Source organism: Venturia canescens, chromosome 3 (assembly GCF_019457755.1).
Source record: "Venturia canescens isolate UGA chromosome 3, ASM1945775v1, whole genome shotgun sequence".
Lineage (NCBI taxonomy): Eukaryota > Metazoa > Arthropoda > Insecta > Hymenoptera > Ichneumonidae > Venturia > Venturia canescens.
Window position 1 is genome coordinate 6920255 of NC_057423.1, and position 16195 is coordinate 6936449.

The 16195-nt window shown below is 41.1% G+C and overlaps 2 protein-coding genes across 2 annotated transcripts in view; one reads left to right on the plus strand and one right to left on the minus strand.

The window, feature by feature from the left end:
• The window catches only part of LOC122407441 (opioid-binding protein/cell adhesion molecule homolog), a 116829-nt gene that overhangs the window by 52099 nt on the left and 48535 nt on the right, over positions 1-16195 (plus strand). Inside the window, exon 2 of the mRNA XM_043413647.1 lies at positions 16000-16097. Coding sequence (XP_043269582.1) covers positions 16000-16097 — 98 coding nt within the window. The remainder of the gene's footprint in view (positions 1-15999; positions 16098-16195) is intronic.
• Positions 690-1921, minus strand: LOC122407443 (uncharacterized). The gene is made up of 5 exons (XM_043413653.1): positions 1808-1921; positions 1311-1427; positions 1167-1238; positions 972-1076; positions 690-880 (listed from the first exon to the last, which is right to left on the minus strand). The coding sequence occupies exons 2-5, from the start codon at positions 1401-1403 to the stop codon at positions 794-796; spliced, it is 357 nt and encodes a 118-aa protein (XP_043269588.1). The 5' UTR covers positions 1404-1427; positions 1808-1921; the 3' UTR covers positions 690-793.

Genomic DNA, 16195 nt, shown 5'->3' on the forward strand with positions numbered 1-16195 from the left:
CGGACAAGTATTTTTAACACATATTTAAACATAATTTGTATCGATCCAATCGATGTCGAATTTTGTGAATAATACCAGAGGATCCTAAAAGTCTGAGAAAAATCGATTTTCTTCCAAGTCTCTACCACCATAAAGGAACAAATTGCTGTACCTTTGATGTGATTTTTTTTTGGATTTAAACGCTTCTTAGAACAACTTCATAATGTTAAAATTTGGAATTACTAATAAAATACTTGTCCTCCGATTGATATCATAAATTTTAGTTCTGCACGTAACTTAGATGGATTTTTTTTCAATTGATTTAGTTGTTAGAATAAGATAAGAAGAATGAGGGAATCGTTTTTCAAAATGTTTTCAAACGCGATATTTCGCTTTTTCATTTCTTATGTTTTATTTGAATTTTTTTCACTTTACAAAATAATTACAGATTTGTATTTTTTTAAATATACTGTTTTTTCATGATTTGTGAATTTTTTTTCGAATTGTTCTGTTAAAATTATGTACAGTTGGTTGCATAATTTTTTTGAAGGAATTTTTTTTCCATTTTTCGTGATATGTTCAGGAAACGAGGGACCATCAATGTACTTGTCCCAACCTTTTTTTCCTTAAGTTTTATCCTACACTATGGTGTGTCAGTGAAATATATGATCATCACAAGGTTTAATATGATTAAACGAATAAAAGGGGTTTTAGATCAATCTGCAGATTCATTCTCTTCGAAACAATGCAGTTCAATGAAGAAAGTTATTCAATCAATAATATTTATTCTCAGTGTAATTTTCTACACTGCTCCTTAAGACCTTGAGCAAGTGGCGAAAGTATTCGGACCAACAGGTTCCGGGATTCGTCGTTGGGCCATACACGCGCCATTTCTGCATGCCTATAAATAAGGAAGTGACGTTTTAATTGTCGAACGATCTTTTAAAACGAAGGAATTCGAGTTCAACTGTGAGGTTTTTAAAAATACTTACTCTACGGAGACCACACCACATATCTTCGGGAGCTCGACCGAGAGACTGAATAACGCCGCGGGAGCCCTGGCATCTTAAGTTTGCGCACATGTTCAGCGGGGTATCCTGATGGAAAAGACGAATTTGAGCTCATAGAAAAGTATTGAAAAATAGACGATTCGATAGCGGGATAAATATTTGGCGGAAATGACTCACCGAACAGGCCACCTCGTATCTATTCGATCTACAAACTTGGGTCGGAGTTAGAGCTACTAACGGAGCTTTTCCCTGCAAATTATTTCCCGTGTTGTGTGCACTGGCTTACATATTACTATCATATCGTTCGAATTCAATATTTACCAGTGACGAGCGACCCATCCCAGTCAAATCACCTCCAAGAACTACAGCCACGAGCAGGTAGGCGGACAGGACAAACAACGTGGACTTCGACATGTTTATTTCGTGGAATACGATTTACTGCGAATCGATAAATTGAGTTATAAATAAACGAGTTTTGTTTTTGGCGTTTAGACTTGTAATTGTGTGACGAATAATCTTATTTTGACTTCTCATAAATGCACTCAATTCACTCAATTCAATGCTCAGAGTTCAGACGAATGTTTATTAAAACAACTGAAAAATGAACGTCAACAAATAAATTGTTTCGGTCGCCTGAACGGAATTTGACTCCGGTTATTCTGTTGATACATTTACAATAATTTATTGATTTATTGTTCGTCCTACAAACTAAGAATTATTTGACAGTGAAACAAAAATTGTTCGATCTACCAAACGAATGGTGAAAGGATTTCTTTCATGAAATCAAGAAAACCAAATCGTGTACAACAAATACTCACAGTGATTGGAGCGACTGGATTTTCAGACTATTGCTGAGCCTCTTCGGCGATTGATGCTAGAGCCGAATTTCGGGAGCCTTAAATACCGATTTTGTCATTTTGATTATCATTATTATTCATTTACAATGAGTAGAGTAGATTCAATTAAATTCGCTCGGAATCTATTCAGAGTGTTACAAAAGTTCTTTATCTTGCTATGAATCTAATCAGCTCTCACTCAATAGCTGTTAAAATATCAATTGGTATGGATAAAGAAATTTTAAAGTTTTTTTAAACGATGTCTTTTGAATGGGATAATAGATTCCACATCTGTAAACGCACTGCTTGATTGTCTTATTAGATATTCGATGTAAACAGGTGGGCGGTTTCCGTTTCGAAACTTCGAGTATGAGAACGAGAAGCACACATCCTGGAATAAATACTTAAATGAATGATGTCAGAAGCCGCTGTTTAGTTATCTAATGGAAGTTTCATTCAATTTTTTTCCAAAATCCGCAACTCATCATATCGCTCATTAGCCAATATTTAATCGGATGATATTTCATTTTGGATCCAGGCAAACAATAAAAGTGAATATTATAAAAATGACTTTGTTGGAGGAAGCGACATGAGAAAAGTAGATTAGCATTGGCTCGAGTTTGAGATCGAAGCATAAAAATGTAGTGAGAATTGAAAATTCCAACAGGATTACACGAGGGAGCAGTATCTCTTTGCCTTTATGGGAGGTGTGGAAGAATTGTCAGGAAGAAAGATACACGAAGGAACGATAAATCTCTGGACGTTCTCTGCTCGCATTTGTCAATCCCAATTCTCGTTCATGTTTCACTGCGCTGGGGAAGAAACTATTTGCCAAACGTCACCGAATCATTCACAGACACTCGTTCGCGGGCATCAAAATACGTAGGGATTGAAAGCTAAAGGCATGCAGATTATTCGATTATAGCTACGAAGAGTTGCCATTTACGAGCTCAAGATTTAAGGTCAGGTTGCAGGCAGACTTTCACGAGGATATTTCTCGGGTCACTCTTTCCTTCAGTGCCCAGTTTACGAGGTATTAATTGGTTTGGTCCGGACCTAAGAGCTTTACGTGAGAAGTCGGCGTGCTGAGAAACGTGCCAGTGACGAGCTTTCGCTGATTCTCGATATCTCATCGACGATTCATTCAATTGGAAGTAATCTCATGATTTTTGTAGAATTCTGAGATCTCCAACAAAATCTTGTTGCCCCCTTGCAATATCCGTCGAATGCATTACCTTTGCCCAATACATATTTGCACTTACGTGCACAGATATGAGATTGAAAAAAGTGCTTAAAGGAGCGACAGGGACGTCGGAGTCTGAAAATTTCATATTCTTCGATGGACTTTACCGTGCACGAACGTAAATTTCAAACGTTATGAAGGCTTCTGTCGAAATACCTTCCAACTTCACGAAAAGATCGAACAACCTCAGTTTGACCGCATGATTTGGGAGAAAATCTGCAGATATTTTATTAGTTTTATTCGGCGAAAGATCGTGCAGATAAAACGTCAAATTAGTTTGAAAATTTATATTTTTTGATTGACAAATGCATTTTCATTAATTAGCCATTCAAATCTGACATTTATGACGAAAATTATAATAAGAAATGAAAATGGTATAGAAACGATTGGAAGGTGCACGTGATAATCAACTGTGCCAATGTAATTATCGATTTTTCTGTCGACTGGATTTATAATTTTATTCTTTTTTGAGTCTTGACCAACTGCACTGTCATGAAGTTTATTTGTAGCTGTTTATTTGAGTTGGATCAAAGCGAGTCTGAATTTTTACATAAATTGGTTCAGACACACTCGTCATAGTACGAGAGCATAAAAAGTAGGACGAGCATCGATCTGACAGAGGAAGTCGATGCTAAACGTTCGCAGTCTTAACGTATGGACTCTGTCTCTCTCTCTCTCTCTCTCGCTCTTTTTCGCTTTTTCTTCCATTGGTGGCTTCGTACCGAGTGAATAAAACGAGAAAAGTTGCTAGAAAAAATGAGACTCGAAGAAGGCGCGTGATGCACTAAGCCCACTAAATCTCTCGGCACTTTTTCAATTTACGTAAGTGCATGGAAAAGCCCAACCTCCATACGTAACCTTTCGAGGGGGCAAAAAAGTGTAGAGGCGAGTCGTTACCGTTACCCACCAGCCAATCTCGGACTCTCCTTTGCTTTATGTGGCTCTCTCACTCTTTTTACTCTCTTGCCGCACATATTCCCATTCAAACCAACGGCATCGTTATCTCTCGGCATCGATAACTGTGGACTTATTTTTTTTATCATCACAAATAACATTTTTATCATACGAGAATTCAATTTCATCCAAAATGAATTATGGCTATTCTTCGTTTCGAGAATTTCATTATTGTCATAATTTCATGTTCCAAGATATTTCGCAATGAATTCAACAAACTATTTCCATTTTTTCATATTCTATGAACTTTTTCGTTTCTAACGAGAAATTTTGTCATTAAACGGAGAGAGTATATTGAGCCGACCAATTTATTCAAATTACCCCAAACTGGATTTTGATCGGACAAGTTTCTTTAAATTTCTTCACGACTTCGCCTGCAACGAAGTAATTATTTTCAAGAGTTAATGATTCACTCATTGATGTTAAAACTCACTGAATGAATTATAATATATTAAAGACTTTCTCATAACTGTTCGTACTTATGAATAATTAAAAACTCTCCATTGAATGAGATTCCATAAATGAATTTGCACACTTGAAAATTCGTCAAAATGAACAGTAGCCAGTATATATTTTCGTCTTGTGTTTCACTTTATAACTTTAATCAACTTCGTCTTACAATTATATGAATAAACATAAATTACACAGAAATATTCGAAGACAGGAATTATCAATATATTTCGTCGACAGGTAATTTGGGAAGACTTGTCAAACGGAACGGCTCCTAAATCTTGATATGTTTTCTCATCAATTCACTCAACTTATGTATACATCTATGTACATAGAAATACAACCTTTTTCCTCGTTTCTGAGGCTTTAATCAACGCTTTGAAATTAGTTCGGCGTAGCTCATTCACCACTGTAAATAATCACAAGGTGTGTGTGCGCGCTGGCGCGTACGTCTACATTTATACGACGAGTAATCGTTTGATTAGTGTCGAAATTCATTCGGTCTTATCCGCGCGTGTGCCATATTATGGGTCACAGAAAAACGACGATTCTCAAGGTAGCTCGTATTGTCGTCGACTTTAAGGAGGGTGGCTACACTCGTCAAAATGATAAGAAATTGATCAAATTTGGTGATAATGTTCTTCAACATCAAGTGCGAAGACACAATTTTTTTCAAAATTTTCTTCTGCTTAGTTATCGAGTAATTACGGATTAAAGCAGATTTCTTATGCCCGGAATGTATACCTATATATATGGAAACGCTATGCTTATACACTTGAACTTTAGTGATCAATTACTCGATAACTGTACAGAAGAAAAATCTTAAAAAATTTGTATTGTCAAATTTGGCCGTAAAGAATATGTTCACCAAATTTCATTAAATTCTTATCATTTTGAAATTTTTTATGTATTTAACATGGTTTAGCATGGCAACATTGTATCGTCGGTAGCCACCCTCCTTAAATCGCATTCCGGGGTCGTTATCGTTGAATAATCGAGAAACGTTTTTTTCCAATTTTCTCACGATTTTTTTCGAGTCAGTCGCACTTTCTGAGAGAATTTGAATTGTGGAGGAGCTACACTTGGATTTTGGTGATAATGATCGCCGAGGGAATGACGATTGTAAGGAGAAATTTTTATTCCAACAATAGCAATATTTCATTCTATTCTTTCGTCTTCTATTTAATTCGTATTGTTTGTTGGAACGTTACGTTGGCGGTAGCAGCACTGTTTTTTCGGTTTATTCATAAAAGTACGGAGCGAAAGTTTATTTTTTCGCAGACGTGAAGACGTAACTCATTCAACTTAGTTAATTAGTTAGGTACAACAACGTGTGCAACGGAGCTCTTTCTCTTTCTCGCCTGGAAATGGCCGGGCTCACAAGTTGAGCTTGCGATTCCAAGTATTTCAGCCCTTGCTCGTGAGAATGTGCTCCATTCCCTTTATTTCTTCACCGCGAGGTGTTTAATTCAGAGCGCCAGTGGGTCTGGAAGATGGGAAGCTCGAATGGCTGATTTTTCCTCTAGGTCGTGCGAGTATTTTTTCTGTGGCTGCTCCGACCAGTTTTTCAACTTTCATTTCTTTTGATGGTTTGAAAAATTTTCAAACAATGTGATGAGATTCGAAAGTCTTTCTTTTTAATAAGTTTTTCATTAAATTTTTCCTCTGATGAAAAAGTTCGGAAAATGATTGTAAGTAAGACCAAATGATCGGTCGAGTTGACACGGAATCGCCGATGTGTGCATATGAAAATCGATTATGCCCCGAGGGGCTCGTAATTGCGATACGCGAGTGTGCATCGATGGCGTAGAATGTGAATGTTGAGGGTGATTTGTACGGGCCCACTCAGCGAACAAATTGAATCGGAGTTGCCCTACGTTTTATATTTCCGAGTCCTCGCATTTCTTCGGGTTCGTGTTTTTTTTATTTTTCGAAAAATGAAAATGAATTATTCATTAATGAATTTACGTCAAATCTTCAAAGTACTCGAGACACGAGTTTCGGAGCACGAGGTAAAACGTTCATTTTATTTCTGGTTTTTCATCGAATTCTCCGGGAGAATTGTCATTTCGAATATATTTCGGAAAATAAAAAAAATATTGGCACATTGACGATAATGCATCCTCGAATTTAGGTTATCCAAAAACGATGAAAATTCATTTTTACGAATATCATTTCTGCATTCGAATGCTGAAAAAAGTACTCGAAGAATGGCTGAAAGAACTTTGGAAACGAGTCGATAGATCGACGAACCATTGGAGTCGTTTCGTTTCTCATATTTCTTGAGCATTCCAACATTGAAATCTGAAAAAGGAGGGGGAAAAACCGTTGGGAGTGAGCATAATAGAGAAAAGTATACGCGACGTAGATTCTTTTCGTTATAATTTGAATTTTTTTTCCTTTGCCAGTTTTTTAAGACTTTTTTTCGGCAGCCACAATCGAATGGACGTTCGGTCTCTCTTTGAAGTTTTTATTGACTCCGAAACCTCGAGCGATGTGTAGGAAGCGAGAAAAAGGAAAAAAGAGGCTCGATACGACGAGCCTTTGTAGCATAAAAACGGTTCTTGCTGTTTCGAGTATGGAAAATGTTCTTTTGGAAATGCATCCTCGCACGCTTTTCTTCTATTTTTTTCTTCCCCCTGTTCACACCTTTCGTGTCCCAGTCGTGAAAGAAGACAATGTTATCGTGGTCTCCACTGTTTCGTGTCGCCCATCGCATATTCTTTGTATCTCCTTTATCCTCCATATTCATAAAAGTAAAGCAGAGGCATTGTGTGAACATGGATGCTAGCAATAAAAAAATATGTCTCCCCTGTTCTCACTTGCCTAACCACCAATCCTTTTTATCATTTTTCCATGCGAATCCTTGTGTGTCCCATTTTAAAAAAATATCTCATTCCTAAATCGTTTCTTTATTCAATACTCGTGAATGGTAACTCCAAAATTGCCTGCAAACAAACTTTCGGATTCTGCGCTCCGTGGAGCCGTCGCTACGAATAGTTCGGTGACCGCGGCGTTTCCTGTACCGTGGGAAGTGTCGCGTCGAAAATGCGAAAAAAACGTGAAGAATGAAAACATGCAAAAAAAACACGAAGTGTTTGTAAAACATGAGGGAAAAACTAGGAACCGAAATGACACGTAAATTGCGAATAAAACTTCAACAATGAAAAACCTGCCTCGCATTCCGTCCACCTACATTCGGTCTCAAGCACCGATGTGACGGTTATTGGAATTTGTATTTTCAAATATCGTGGTTTCGGAGCGTTCCACCTAAGTGATCGAGAGAAATTTCAATACGTTATTGCCTATTTGGAAATCGAGTACAGTGTCGGATCGAAGCGCGAGAGATGCAGCAGCCCAGGCCAACTATAACCGGGGATCTCGTGTTAGAGTTTAATGGTCAGTTACGAAGGTGGATCGAGCCGAGTCCCACTAGAATAGAGATATATGACATACGAGGAAGAGGGCCAAACCATGGGATACAGCCGAGTAATTGATATTGGTAAAAAAAACCCAGCCCTCCAATTCTCTGCCGGGCTGCGGCGCCCTCTCTCTGCATCGAGATCTTCTGGACCTCGATGCAGGAGCACTGTTTTAAGTTGGCTTCCGGGACGAGTACGTTGCTGCTCTCCTCTCGATCCTCTCCGCAGCTCTGTGTATCGAAACACGTTCGAGTGAAGCTATTTCCAATGTTTGTGCCGTTTCTCGAACGTGTTGTAACGAAAAAACGTTTTTGGGTACGAATTACGGAATATTCCGAGTGGAAAGAGAGTATTTTACATGATTGATTTATCAGAAAAAATTTCGTCGAAAGCGGTCCAATAACGACGTTAAGAAATATCCAGACCTCGCTAAATGCCCCTCTGAATTCGGGATAAACCGAGCCCCGCCTCTCCAGGTCTTGAGTGATCAAATCCTCGAAATTTCGGCAATGACAGTTTATTGATTTGAGTTCGGGTCAGTGGAGAGAAAAGGGGATGGGGGGAGGAGTCTGTAGGCAAAACCAGAGGATCCTTTCGACCGAGCCTGTTCCGTTGATTTCTGTTTGTTTGTTCAACTAACACAATTCGTCTCTCCTGTTGGCGAACCTTTTTCAAAAATCCTTCAATATTTAACTACGTACGTATAGCAAGTATTTTGCAATACATCCACTTGATTTTCGACAAATAAATGGATCCGGTATTCTCAGTTAAAAAATAGTGATCCACCAAACTTTTTAAATTTTCGGCCAATATCATCGAATTTTTCAATAAATGCTCATCCGTTTTTGTATAACTAAATAAACATTCGAGCAAATTTGTTTGGATCATAGATCTGCGAAAGTTTTTAAACCTCATATGCACACGCATGATATCGTACTACGAGAACTCGTATATCTGTACTGTTTCCAGTAAAGTTATTCGTGTCAGAAGAGAGTTCAACGAGGCATGAATATTCATAAACTTTTCTCAATATAATCCACTTACCTCTTCGAACGAAACACACCCTGTTTACAATGAGAATTTTTCAACTGGCTTCCCTCAGCGCGGCTCTCCTGCTTGATACGTCAAGCTTTTTCCGTCCCTTTCCTCCGCCCCCTTCATGAATATGAAAACAATTCTTATCTCGTTTACTAGCAAGGACGCGATCTCTAAATTTTCACGCGTGATTTTGCGGTCGTCCGTTTTCTAGGTAGTGTGTGTGAATCCTCCATGTACGACTCGTTTTTTTTTGTTTTTTTTTGTTTTTTTTAATTCAACAAATGAAAAAAATAGAGTGCTCAATATATAACGATTTGCGAGGTTTATTTGAAAAATCTTTCGACCATTTTCACTGCTCGTTCCAAATAGAAGAGAGCGGAAGAGAGAATCCTCGTTTTTTCTCCAACGCGCAAATTTTTCAATGCCTTTTATTTCGTCGAGCTCTCGGAACAGTCCCTTATCTGGCAGTTAAATTATATTCAGAGCGTGGCGGAGAGAAAGAACGAGGAGAGAGCGGAGAGGTATAACAGGCAATTGTCAAAACAATGGGTGCATTGTGAGCACGAAGATTTCGTCGTTGCCAACTCGGTTACTAATTATTATGATACTTAAGGTATAAGCAGGACGCGTAACATCATAGTTGGAATAACAAGGAGACGATGAAAACCTTGATAGCGTGACGAGGGTTAGAGAGGTGGGGAATTCGTACTCGCGCCGCGAGACGGCGATCGACGACAAAGGCTCCGGAGGGCGTGATAGACCAGCTTTAATGTGCAAAGCACATATAGAGAGGGCTGTTGTTGATTACAGGCCTCGATGTTGCTCGTACACTCTGATCGGTTAACTACGATCACGTCAAGCTTCCAGCCCCCCTGCCCCTCTGCCCTTTCCCCCAGCTTTCGTCATCGACAGATATTCTCCGGAGCAGCTTACCTTTGACGACGTTCCATTTCCAATAACGAACTTTTGATTCCTGCCAAGTTATTCTCTGAGCAAGGTGGTGTAACGAGAGCGTTGTACAAAACAAAGACGCTGAGAATCAAACGTTAGCTGGGATCGAAGGGCTTCCTTCTGGAATTCCACAAGAAATATTGTATCGATACAAATTTATGAAGCAGTAAAAATATTCTTTCTCCTCAAGATTCTTAGTCATTGAAATAACGAGAATGGCAACTGTGAGAATACTTTTGTACTCTATATTTATTAAAAACAAACAGATCGAGGCTCTTTCGCGACGGACACGTCAGTAATTCACGTTTGATATAAGCGCAAGCTGAAAAGCTTCAGAGTAAATATTTCACTTGAGCTTGCATCAATTTATGTATATCTAGCAGCTAACACTCCCGCGCCTGCAGGCCCTCGTGCATATAAATGAGCCTCGAAAATTCGTGGATATACAGCACCGTTGCCGAAGCGCCTACGCAATGGGAAGCACTCCTACCAATGTTGCCCGATAATCCGCTAATACGATAATTGATTTATCATGTATTATTGCCAACTTGTATAAAATGATATCGCAGCCAAGCCGGTGTTCACACATTACTTTTCTTGATTAACGAGTAATGCATATCCAAATATACCAATGCAAGCGATTTTTTATTCGAGTTTTTTTCCAACATGTGCTCCAGCAGTGATTTGCTAAAATATTTTTATCGACGCTGGATGAGTTACTTTCACTGAGAAAGTTATCAGTTATTTAGAAGGAACTTCCGGAAGTGATTCGGTTCGATTTCGCCTTTCTTTGCACTCGATCGAATTTTTTGAAATTCAATAACAACGATCTCTGCAAAAATCTCTTTGTCAAACTACCTCGAGGCATCGTTCACAAAGACTTTTCGGTTTTATTGGATCGTACGTTGTTAGAACCAACAAGTCAATGCAAAGAAATTTTCCCTTATTTTTATTGAGGGGTTCATTCGTAACTGGTGGAAATGTTTATAAAAACAACTCTTCAAACCTGGCCTTCGTGTAAACAGAACGGTGCGTCGGTATCGAAAGAAAGCATCGGTTTTCTACATATTCTTTGGGATATGATGAAACACTCGAGCTTATAATGGTTGATGTCATTTCATGCCTGTCAGGGATGCTTCTCGATGAAGTTGTTTGCGAGAAACTGCCCTGGAGCATGATCCGGAAAAGCAGGTCCCACATTGTCGGATTGCATGTTTTTTGAATGCTTAACTCTCGTACATTTCGAGCGAAGTTCTCACTTTCGGATATTTCCCTCCACGGTTATTTTTCTTGTCGATTTTATTGGTAGTTCGTGAAAATATTTTTCAACCTTGTTTTCATCGAATGAAAATTAATTTTAACCATCGAAACTGAATACGATGGAATAATTTCGTCATCCACTTTCTTTTCCCCTTGAAATTCCTCACTCTGTTAAAATAAAATGAATAAAAAAATACTATAGAATAACAGCAAAAGTTCAGTAGTTAATTAACGTACGTTGTAGACGATTCCAAGTGCTGACATTAGTGCTTGTGCATACGTCGATCAAAAGATCGCTAAGCCAGCCGGTTTTCCCGGCGCCCAAGTTCGACGCAGTATGTCACGGTATGAAATTGCGAGAGAACAAAGGTCGGTAGGGTGGGAGAGACAAAGTGGAGAACGAGCGTGTGTGCGGGTGGGGCTTTAAAGTGCTTGAAGCTTGTCCTGCCTCAAATCTCGGGCTCAACTCAAAGGGATCATACCGCGTGCACTTTTCATCCTTTTCCACGGGCAATTAATGTTTAACGTTTCACGAATAGGTGGCGTAACCACGTGGTTACATTATTCGGTGACTGAGGCTTCTTGCAGGAGATACTCTTTGAGGGTGCAGAAAACCCAGCCTGATGAATTCAGCACACGGTGGTTTGTCTTTCCTTACTCAGTTTCGCTCAACTTACGCAACGGACTAGTTTCCATCAGGCTCCCATTTTCTGTAGCATCGTTAGGCGACGAGGGTATTTCAGGTTTTCTCAAATTATCCAAACAGATGTTCGAAGAGCTGGTTCAATTCCGAGACCATTTTCAGAGCTTTTTTCACCGATGCTAGTCAGGTTTATTGTCGAACAGTAATTTCGAGCCTGAGAAATTCCCGCATGTTTTGGCAGCCGTCGATCATGCGTGCTGCCACTTGTTCAAAGAGCGTAGAATTATTAGCTGCCTCTCGGATGTAATTACTACTCCCAAATGAAACCGCTGTTAACCAGCCCAGAGATATTTCTGCACCAATTGACATGGGCTCATCAAATGTAGGGAGTAGCGATTCGAGAGATCGGGAGGTGGACAAAGTGACCAAGGAACAAAACCGGAGCCAATAGAACTAACGAGATTGCCTCTTGGGGCAGGTTTGCAGAGCGGGGCTTCCTTATCAGATTCGACGTACCGGAATTCCATCATTGTAACAATACTCGTCTTAACTGTCGGCATTAGTTCGTGACGTATGAGTCGCGTGGTCAGTTTTGCATCAAACGTCGTCATTATTTGGCATGCCACACATTATTAACATCTCGTAATAGACGAGGATCGCCACTGAGTGTATCTTTGGGACGAAGCACAAGCTATGAAATTCCCTATCGTGTGTTTCGCATCACATGTGTGCCGATATTCGCTCCGTTGCAGCGTACCGTTCCATTGTGTTTCCCAATACGTGCTTGCTCCTAACTACCACCCAACGATGACGACGACGACGACGGCGGCGATCTTCCTCCGGTTGTTCAATACCTCCGTATATAGATACAGCGTAACAGTACGTCGCTTGGACTACTCGGACCCGCCCGAATACCCAAGACTAATCGCTTTATCGTTACCACTAAGTACCAACCGCACTATGGAATATCTCGAACCACCATTATACCTCCTAACTGACCATTACGCGTCTTCCCAATTATCATCACAGACTTACCGATTACGAACAACGTTTCCACGCCTCTCACTCTGGCTCGCAAGTCAAGCTCGAATGGCGCTGTTTTCTTCGTGTTGCCAAGAGTGACATCGGAAGGTCTGGAATCAGGACTTGCGAAGTGGAGTTCCAACGTGCCACGTTGCCCTTTACGGGAGAGCCTCGCGAGTAGAAAAGCTGCATGAATTTTCGATCGTTGGAAGCAGGTTGACTCAGCTGCTTGCTATGACGGAGGTTACAAGGAAGGCAAGAGCTCATTATCCAAAGCTACATGTGCCATGGGAATAGTCCAATCATCGTGGACGAGCGTGGAAGATCGAAACAAAGAGAACCGCAGTAATCGATAGGGCGTTGTTCCTCGTTGCCCCTTCGTGGTCTCGATATCGTAGGATGTGGAATGACGAATAGGGCAGAAAGAAGTCGTGGGAGCGTGGGGGTCGCTGGGTCTTTAGATCGAACGTAGCATCTCGATGGCAATCGTCAAAGACTCGCAATTGATGATCCGTTTATGCGGCGTCGTACAGTCGGCAAAATACTGTTAACAGATCGAAGGTGGTAACGTTACAATGGCTTCTAGCTCCGATACCATCGCCCTACCATTATCGTTCCGTGTATCCGATGCTTCACTTGTTCCCTGTACCTGCATCCCATTTCTCAAACAAACCTTATAAATTCGATACTATCCTGCCTCGTCTCAGCTCACTAATGTTGTACTACAACTTCCCTTTGGAAACCTCAAGTTATTTACTCTGTTGCATGGTTACGTACCTCAAATGGAAAGCGCACGCAAGCAAAATCTCTCGTATCACAGGAAGCCCAGGATCATTTAGCAACAGTGGAATATTCCCAACAAGAGATTCTCAGATCTTCCTCCCATATCAGCGTCAATATCGAGCTTCCAACGTACGTTTTCCTGCATACATCAACATAAATTAACCTCCATCAATTAAGTTACCGATATGCAATATCCGTTCTGTGGAATTCGATATGAAGTGCTGCGGTGGTTAATGACAGCGGGTCATCAGACTTCCATCAGACTACTATTGGTTAGTGGGGACATTATTGTTTACTTTTGCGTGGAGTATCGTATCGCATTGCAGTGGTTGGGATCAAACTATCAGCAGAAGTAAAATTAGCTGCGACTCGGTTCAAAGAGAGTTCAATAAACATGGAGAATTCTCGGCGCACTAGTGAGTGGAAGTCACCTCGGGACCCATTATCGAACATGGACATGTTACTCTATGCATGGAAAGCTGTTAACGGTTGTTTTGGTGAGCTCGTACGAATGATTGTAGTGCCAGCGAAACGATGAAAATCTTGTTTCTGTCGTTCCCATCTCCAACGCCAACAGCAGGCTCCTAGGAAGTCTCTGATCCTTTTCTTTCCTCCGGATGTTTCATTTTTCGCTGATAACTCTTCATCTCCGAGGTTAGGGGGGAAGTCTCCCGGGAAATTTCAGGACTGCGGTGGCTTCTCGGTAAAATTTACAATTTCTCGACTGAATGAGCTTCTGTGCGGGGAAAGTGGGATAGGAAATAGCAAGTTTTCCTTGCTGATCTAATTTCTAAGAAGGGAGTTGAGAAAAGTCGCAATTGATGGATCTATATGAGGACTCTGTGGAAAATGGAATAACGCAGTGTTTCGATGGAACAAAAAAGTGGGAAGAAGCTCGATCGAGCAAGGGGGGAGCTCGAGGACAGCAAGTATTTCGATTTCTGTCGTTCGACGGCTTAAGGTGTATCGAGAGTTGGTCTATTGTAACAGGCCTCCATCCGAGTAATCAGGATGGGAGTCAATAATCCATGATCCGCTCAGCTCGCGGAAATTCCGCGCCAACGTGTAATTGGGATCAGTGCTTATCGGCGGCGCACAGCGAGAGGCTCTGTCCTCATTCCTCCGCACCCTCTTCATCGCCTTCCTCTTCTCTGCCGCCTCTCTACTTGCTCTCCTCTGCTTCAGAGCCCCCGTTTCCTCGTCCTGCTGATCCTCTTCTCCGCACACTCTCTGTCATACAACCTCCGGCAAATGTCTTCTTCCGCTCGGATAGAACACTCGACCGGATGTACCAAGCCGTCGGATGAAAGCAAAGAACTTAGGAGTGGAGCAGCGCGAGACCATTTGACGACCTTCGGAGCCAGATTTTTTTACTCCCATTCTTCAGGATCTCTCGAGTAAATTCATCTCGAAACATGACCATCTTAAAAACGAATCTTCAGTAGCAAAATAAAATAGCCTCAGTGACGTACCTCCTTAATCCTGAGCCTTAAATTCGCTCGTGGTCTCTTGTCAGCAGCGCTTTTTGAAGTGGAGATGCCTAAGGCTATCGTGAATACGAGGGCCCTCGTGAAACCGGAGGTAGATCAAGACGCGGATGTCATCAAGAGGGAGGGAAAAATACTAGACCTTCGTACTCACGAGGACGGGAAAGGGCTGGACGGAGCTAGCGGGGACGGAGCTGCTGTTGCTTTTTATCGGTTTTCACCTCGCATACCTTTTGCCGGTTGCCTCTATTTGTCTTCCTCTCTTTACAACGCGCCCTGGCGCCTTGATGGAGCGAAGACGAGATCTCGCGTACTTTCTGACCTCCTTCGCAATGCTGTCTTTTTATTCGAACTTTATCGTCCCCTGGATGACACGAAAACTTGTAGACTCCTCGTTCGTACTCGGCATCTCTTTACAGGCTCCCCCAAAATTCGTGCTCAACAAGCCTGCAGGCTTGCACAAATCCACAAAATAAACTTCGCAGGCATTTTCATCCCGAAGCAACCTCGTCGACTCGGTTACTGGATCGGTGGCGTGCCCAGTCACGCAGGCTGATAAAAAGGAGGCTGGAAATTGGCATGCACTCAACGTCCCGCGAGTCTATTATCCTCAAAAAATTTCGGAAACGATCCAAGCGTCAATCGTACTCTTGGAACTCTCTGTATACCCGAGAATTTATACCCTACCGCGTGCACGTGTACGATGGGCTTGACTATTCGATTATACGAGGAGCTTTGAAGCCGAATATCACCCCATTTCCGTCCTTTGCCTCTTACGGTGTGTCCTTTTCGAAAAACAACTTGCATTTCCTGTATATTCATAAAATATCTACATATAAAGTGGGAGCGAGGGTATTAGGATATTGCTGACAAGACACATCCTGAATGGCTCACCTAAAGGCGGGTCCCTTGTGTTTCAGATGGACCGAGCTTCACCGTGCCGATATCGAACGTGACTGTACCGGTGGGTCGGGAAGCCATACTCGCCTGTGTCGTCGAAGACCTCTCCAACTATAAGGTAAAATATAAAACGACTTTTCGCCATGCGTAGTCTTACTAAAATAGGATAAAATACAAGCTTCATTTTTTACTGCTGGCACATGTTCTATGCACAAG